The 7,601-nt window shown below is 37.4% G+C and overlaps 1 protein-coding gene across 3 annotated transcripts; it reads left to right on the plus strand.

Annotated features, from left to right (window-relative positions):
- The first annotated feature begins 698 nt into the window (after positions 1 to 698).
- Positions 699 to 7,108, plus strand: LOC105037500 (factor of DNA methylation 5). Of its 3 annotated transcripts, none has more exons than XM_073258584.1 (8): positions 699 to 839; positions 2,141 to 2,200; positions 2,318 to 3,222; positions 3,976 to 4,157; positions 5,377 to 5,466; positions 5,567 to 5,854; positions 5,991 to 6,203; positions 6,608 to 7,108. In XM_073258584.1, exons 3-8 carry the CDS (start codon positions 2,328 to 2,330, stop codon positions 6,833 to 6,835), a joined length of 1,896 nt encoding a protein of 631 aa, XP_073114685.1. In that variant the 5' UTR covers positions 699 to 839; positions 2,141 to 2,200; positions 2,318 to 2,327; the 3' UTR covers positions 6,836 to 7,108. The 3 variants fall into 3 exon arrangements, with proteins under 3 accessions (XP_073114685.1, XP_073114687.1, XP_073114686.1); XM_073258586.1 differs by having other exon boundaries at positions 828 to 936; XM_073258585.1 differs by lacking the exon at positions 699 to 839 and adding an exon at positions 1,203 to 1,333.
- The last annotated feature ends 493 nt before the right edge of the window (positions 7,109 to 7,601 follow it).

The following is a 7,601-nucleotide window of genomic DNA, read 5'->3' on the forward strand; positions in this document are numbered from 1 at the left end:
CAGATCATAGATCATAGCCTAATTAGAAAATTTTTCTTATAATTTTATAATCAATTTTTCATAAATAATCATACTTATTTTTATAATAGTATCAGTTCAAATTTTCATATCTTTAAAAAAAAAAAAAATAAATTTTATTTTAAATTTCATCTATAGATCAATGTGTATAATTTTTTTCAAAAATTATATAATATTAATATAAAAAAATTATTTTTTTTAAAAATTTTATACCATACAAAAATGACATTATAATTCAACTTTTTAAATTATTTTTTATACATAAATATAAATTTTTAAATTTTAATAATTTTTTAATATTTATATATATAATTTAATTTTATAAATAAAAATAAAAATAAAAATAAATAAAAATTTATAAATGATCGAATTCAAAAAATTATGATCTTCGGCACGTAGCTTAATCCTTAAATCTATATTTTTTTCGATCGGATCAAAATTATTTTATTCATAAAAAAAATAATCAAGATCTATTTTTTTTTATCTAAATCAACTTAAAGAGAGATATTTGATTTACATCATGGTTTGGATCAAATCTTGGGTGAATCTAAAAGTCTTAAATCTACCTTCTTTTTTTTCTTCTTCTTCTTTTTTTTTTTCGTTTTTTTTTCTTTTCTTTTTTTTTTTTAAATTTCTCCTCTTCTCTTTCTTTCTCTCTCTCTCTTTCTTTCCTTCTCCTTCCCAAACCGAACCAGCAGCTTCTCAAAGAAAAACAGAGGGAAGAAGGGGTGGGGTTGGCGGTGGTCGGTGACCAAGGCGATCGGGAGTGGTGGCGCGGCAGCGGCGACGACGGGGTGCGGCCGGCGGGTTGATTCCGGCAGGTATGCTTTCCGGAACTAGAGAGATAGAGAAGATTTGGGAGGAAGAGGGTTTGCGAGTGACGGCGGCTTGATCGCAGCAAATCGGTGGCTACCGGAGGTGAGGAAGAAGGGAAAGGGAAGGTATTCGGTGGCGGATCGAGAGGAGGGGAGGTGGGGTTTAAGAAGAAGAGGGAGGGAAGGTGGATAAGCTTGTTCCATCCATGGATAAAGCCGGATTTCACCGGCGTATCTCATCCAAATAGCTTTCGGCCGCTTCCCCTCCGACGTACGGCACCCACCGGCTGCGAGAGCGGCCTTATCCTCATTCGCCGCACGAGATTGGGCAGGGGATAAGCTTCCCCTCTTCCGATCTCTTCTCCCCCTTTTTTTTTTTTTGAAATCCTTCCAGACTTCACACTGAATCGGATCAGTCGGACCGGTTCTCACAGGAATAAAATGAGTGAAAGTTTATTTGATGATCAAAGCAATATGAAAGCTGGTTGACACACTCCGTAGTAAGAATGTGTTTGCTCTAATGTTTATGTGCATGTGTATGTCAGTGTCTATTTACATGTGAGAGGTGTGCATGTGATATGTAAGGTCATCAAGGATTTAAGGATATAGAATGTAGGTATTTTGCATATGTAAAATGATTTCTACTGCAGCTTTCAGTTGAATCTATTTGAGATGTATCACTGGATAGATATACTAAGGATTCTGCATTCAGTTGATTCAGAAAATGTTTTTTCTGACAAGGTTAATTGGTATTCCTTGTGATTGGAGGCAGAGAGGATGAGTTTGGGAGAAAACGTTGAGTGGACAAAAAACTGCATTATGAAGGATGAGCTCTTTGTGGTGATCAAGATGCTATATTCCATGCATTTGTACCGCAACAAATCCAACAAGCATCTTTAAAAAAAAATCTATTATCTAAATTTTGTTGGTGTTATTAATGTAATTTGTATGGATGAGTCCCTTATTCCTGATATCTTGCTTTTGGCAAGTCATTCTCATAAAAGTGCAACAAACAATTACTTCTATGTCTGTGTTATCAGATCAGACATCCTTGAATATGTGAGATTTTCTGTCTTTGAGAGTTGTTTCCAAGGGTTGCATATCTTTTCAAGTGACGCCTTTCTTTTCAACAAGTACATGAACACTGCATGGCTATGCTTTAGCATGTTGTTCACATGTTGAGCTTCTCGTGATGATAATTTTAGGATTTGATTCTTGATCACATATCTGTAATCTTTTCTGTATTTAAGATAAAATTTGTGTACAAATGAAAGTAATTTTCATCTTTGGCATGTCTCATGCTGCAGAAATTCAAGCGTATTGTGGTATCGCTGAATCTTTCAAACATCTGCATTTTCTGTCCTGTTGTGAGTGCCATGATTGCATCTGAACTTTTGCTGCTGAATCTATTTAACATTTTATGATGTGATTCTGCTTAGAATACTTATATCTTTCATGTTTTTGTCTTTTCCCTATTGCTTCAGTTATCCATCAATGAATTACAGTTCAGAAGAAGAATCAGAGATAAGTGAATCAGAGATAGATGACTATGAGGAGAAATTTTACTTGCACTTAAAGGATGGGAAGCTCAAGGTAAAGAATACCGACAGCATATACAAATGCCCTTTCTGTGCAGGCAAAAAGAAGCAGGACTACAACTATAAAGATCTTCTTCAGCATGCCAATGGAGTGGGTACTTCTAACCGGAAGGCAAAGGTGAAGGCAAAGCACCTGGCCCTTGCAAGATACTTGAAGAATGACCTTGCTGAGGCTTCAAGTTCATCAATGCAACTGATGATTGTACAGCACCATCCTTTTAAACCAAAAGATGAAGACCAGTTTGTCTGGCCTTGGATGGGCATTCTAGTGAATGTTCCAACTGAGTATAAAAATGGACGGTATGTTGGTGAAAGTGGGAACAGGCTGAAGGAACAGCTATCCAGATTTAATCCACTGAAGGTCCATGCTTTGTGGAACTATAGAGGTCACACTGGAAATGCTATTGTAGACTTCAACAAAGACTGGACTGGTTTCAAAGACGCAATGGCATTTGAAAATTACTATGATGCTCAACACTTGGGTAAAAGGGACTGGAATGAAAGAAGACACCAAGGGACCGAGATTTATGGATGGGTTGCTCGTGCAGTTGATTACAACTCAACTGGCCCGATTGGGGATCATTTGCGGAAGAATGGAGACCTGAAAACTGTCGATGACCTTACAACAGAAGAAACACGCAAGACAGACAAACTTGTAGCTAACTTAGCAAGCCAAATCGAGGTCAAAAACAAACACCTTCAAGAACTTGAATGCAAATACAATGAAACTACGCTGTCCCTTGATAGGATGATGGAGGACAGGGACAAGTTACTACGTGCTTATAATGAAGGTGCGTGATTTGGTTATTTACACTTTATGTTCCTTTTATCTTGAATACCTTTTTCATGTGCTTTAATATTTGTCTGTTTCAATTAGCAGTCTAAATAAAAAGTTCTCCTTTTGAAAGTGCATAGCAGTTTATGTCTTAATGGATGGAAAATTTCATAGGTTTTTTAGATTATTTTTATTATAGATGGCAAATTCTAAAGAAATTATGTGTCGAAGGATGAAAATATCTCAAGATTTGAGAAAATATACCTGGAGAAAAATGCTCGGGATAAAATATTTCAAGACATGTAGGGATACCTTTAGACCAGCACTTGGTTCTGGAAGCTTTAGCTGTTTCACCATGCAATCTCATACTTAATGCAAATCATTTTATGCAGTTTTCCTGTAATGAATAATATTTTGAGATTCTATTGAGTACCAGATAGCCTGGTTCAGTAGAAACAGATCGCTTGCTCTAATTGACCCAGCGACTTTCTTCATTTGGAAAGGACACAAGGCATTCCTTCTCTTCTTTTCCATTATGCTGGAGTCTCTACGAGACATATGTTATGAAGTAGATTTCAACTTTGAGTAGCTGGATGGAGGAAGCTGGAACATTGATTTATCAGCATGCCGCATTTATTTTTTTTTGCTGAAGAAGATATCACTTATACTTTGTATTATTGGACCTGATGTTTAGTTATTCAGTGCTCTTCCTTGTTTAGTATCATTCTTTTGGGAACAACAGTTCTACGTTGTGTAAATGTTGTTTCAGAAATTCAAAAGATGCAGTGCATTTCTCGTGATCATTCACGAAGGATATTTGAAGAGAATGAAAAGCTGAGGGCAGAGTTGGATTCTAAGCGAAAAGAACTAGATGTGAGACGCAAACAACTTGATAAGCTGGCTGTTCAAAATGAAATCGAGAGAAGGAAGCTTGATGTTGAGAAGCAAAAGGTACAATTCCCTGCTCATCTATTATTGTCATTTTAATGATTATGTGCTTGTCATTCTGGATGATTACCAGGTTGGACCATAAGTGTAACTTCAGATCACTACCATCTCTTACACTGTCAAGCTGTTGCTTTTTAGAATGTCGTGGATTGAAACCTTGTGTCACCTTGGTAAGTGCAGTTTAAGTTTTTAGACCCCTATGATTTTAAGGAAAATGGTGCTTGGATGGTTTTATTGTTCACCTTTCAGAGAAGAAAAACAAAATAGTTAAGATGAAACGGTTAAAATTTATGGTTTTTAAAATATTGTCCGTTGAAGAGTTTGCCAGCTTTCTTGATTGATTTAGGGAGTGATGTTGGCATTGCCTGTAAGTATGCAGCAGACATTATGTGATTGCATAATTGGAGGATTATGCTGCATATTGTATGATTAGATAATTGTGCATGGGATTTTTTTATAGAATTTTTTAGAATAGAAAGGAGCTCCCACCTCGAGGGTCTCACCGGTTATATAAATATATTGGGGGAGTCCCCCTTGTATTCTAATTACTGGGGGTGAGATCTTGAAGATACAGTACTAAAGGCTCGAGCGCATGAACTCCCATTTATGGAAGGGTATGAGCATTGAGGTAACAATCAGGTCATCACATGTGAGCAAGTTCATTCCATGTCATTTGATTCTTCAAGATTACTAGCTTAGTCCAGCACCAAAAAAAGGTTTATCTATCTTTAAAATCACTAGCCCTTAAGAGTTATATAGAACTACTTACAGGCTTATCCTTTGGCTACTTATCATGTCAAAATCTTGATTCACAATACAACATAATGTTTCATGGCTTTTTCTTTAAAATTATTTAACAAACTGAAAATGTCAAGGAGCTTGTGAATAGATCCTGAGAGCATACTGTTTTTTATGCCTCAAAGGTGGCATGCGGATTTGGCAATCCTGGTTCTTGGATTTATAGCCATGTTGGCGCAGGGGTATAGCATTAAGTTAACAAATTCTAGGCTGTACAATGCATATATATCATACAAGGCAGGTCGGAGAACTTGTGTATGTGTTTGCCATGGTTGCTTTTCTATTTTCAATCTAAGAAGGGAGGGTTGTCCTGGTAAAACTTGTAAGGAAATCACAAAAGCTATTCTATCTAAAATGCTGCAGCAGCAAAAGCACAACTTTGATCTGGGAAAATATTCATTTGAATTATTTGCTCTTTCTGCAGAATGCAATGAAGGATAGTTCTCTTCAGTTGGCTAGTATGGAGCAGAAGAAAGCTGATAAAAATGTGCTGAGGCTTGTTGAAGAACAGAAGGTTTGTAACAGTGAGCTTGATGCTCTTAATTAGGAAATGCTCTATTGATATATAGAAAGTGGACTGGAAGCTTTCATCTGACTGAAATGAAATTGCACAGAGGGAGAAAGAGGCGGCTCTCAGAAAAATACTCCAGCTTGAAAAGCAGTTGGATGCAAAGCAAAAGCTTGAGTTGGAAATACAACAGTTGAGAGGGCAGCTACAGGTCATGAAGCACATGGGTGGCGAGGAAGACTCGGAAGTAAAGAAAAAGGTGGAGGAAATGAGTGAACAACTGAAGGAGAAGGTTGAAGAAATGGAAGATCTGGAAGTTCTGAACCAAACGTTGGTGGTCAAAGAACGTAAGAGCAATGATGAGCTGCAGGAAGCTCGTAAGGAGTTGATAAGTGTATGGGATCTTTACCTGTAGATTACTACCTATAAATTATACTATCAATTGTACATCTACATAATAGTATATGTAATCTTTCATTTCCCGGTTTCTTCTAGAATGTGACGATTGACTCAAGGCATGTCTGACACAGGGCTTGAAAGAAATGTTGAGTGGTCGCACTTTGATTGGAATCAAGAGAATGGGCGAGCTGGATGAGAAACCATTTCAAACTGCCTGCAAGCAGAGATGCTCAAAAGATAATGCAGATGTTAATGCTATCATGTTGTGCTCTAAGTGGCAGGATGAACTGAGAAAACCAGAATGGCACCCATTTAAAGTCATCACTGTTGATGGAAAGCCCCAGGTATGGGATTAGCCTGTGACCAATACAGCAAGTGGTTGCATAATATGCTTTATTGCTTTGTACTTTCACCGTATCATTGTGTTCATGCATGCCAAGGTGATGGAAAAATGTAAAGGATTTTGTTTCGGAAACTGGAAAGTGAAGCATCTTTTTATTTGCTCATTGAAAATCAGTAGTGTTCTGAATTTGACCGGATGTCCCAGAACCCTTTTTCTCTCTGCTACCTAGGGTAAGGAACTGGTGGTGTGGTGTTATGTTGAAAAGAAACTCTGCTAGATTGCTTATATTTCTTGAATTCTCACACTAACTTCTTCTGATCAGGAAATTTTCTGTTTATCCTGCCTCTGTTTAATAATATTCTTCTTTACTGATCAAGTAATGAAGATATTTATGTTGTGGTGCAGGAAATCATACAGGAGGATGATGAGAAATTGCAAGCCTTGAAGGAGGATCTGGGTGATGAGGTATACAAGGTTGTCACCACAGCACTGCTGGAGATGAATGAGTATAATCCCAGCGGTAGGTATGTCATCCCGGAATTGTGGAACTTTAAGGAGGGCCGAAAAGCTACACTGAAAGAAGTTATTCAATATATAATGAAGCAGTGGAAGACCCATAAACGAAAAAGGTGAGGCCTCTTGAGCATATATTTTTAATATGCTAGTCATTCCCTTTTGAGGAATGAACAGCTGTTCTTACTGTTCAAACCTAGAGGAGGAAAATTTTTAATTTGATCAGCCTATGTTGATTGTGGAGACGAAGACAAGAATTTGTGAATTTCTTTCGATACTTATTTAGCAGCCAATGAAAAGAATGTAGAGAGAGACTGTTCTCTCTTTTTTTTAATGTGTTGGATTATGAATGCAGTTAATTGATGCTGTTCTGGTAGACAGAGTGTGACTCAATCCTTGTTCCTTGTGTTTGCGTATATCTTGTTGTGTTCATATTTCTTCCTGTTTTTTTTTTTTTTGAGGGATGCGGTGATTTCAAGGTGGTACAAGTCTTCTTTTTCTGGCCATTTTCAATGACATATACAGAGATCTTTGCATCCTGGAAGGTTTGATGAGGGCAAGCTGGATGAGAAGGGCAGCCCCTCGTACAGGGGATTGGATGCAACGTGTTAGGTTCCATTCTCTCCAGATTTTGGGAGAGGGATGCTATTCTTTGCTGTCTTTTGTTTATTGGTATAAGATTTCACCAGGATCCCTTTTAGGGGGCAGGATACTTTCCAGGATTACGAGCCACAACCACTCCCAGTGGCGATATTGCTTAGCCTCATTCTTGGGGATATGAAATTGTCTATTGCCGAGTCATGCTTTCCTGCTCTGATAGCTTATCTTATGTGTTGCCGATTTATGCTTCGGTTCCTCTAATTCGATCAGGTTATTTAAAAGTTTA

Source organism: Elaeis guineensis, chromosome 5 (genome assembly GCF_000442705.2).
Source record: "Elaeis guineensis isolate ETL-2024a chromosome 5, EG11, whole genome shotgun sequence".
NCBI classification, from domain to species: domain Eukaryota; kingdom Viridiplantae; phylum Streptophyta; class Magnoliopsida; order Arecales; family Arecaceae; genus Elaeis; species Elaeis guineensis.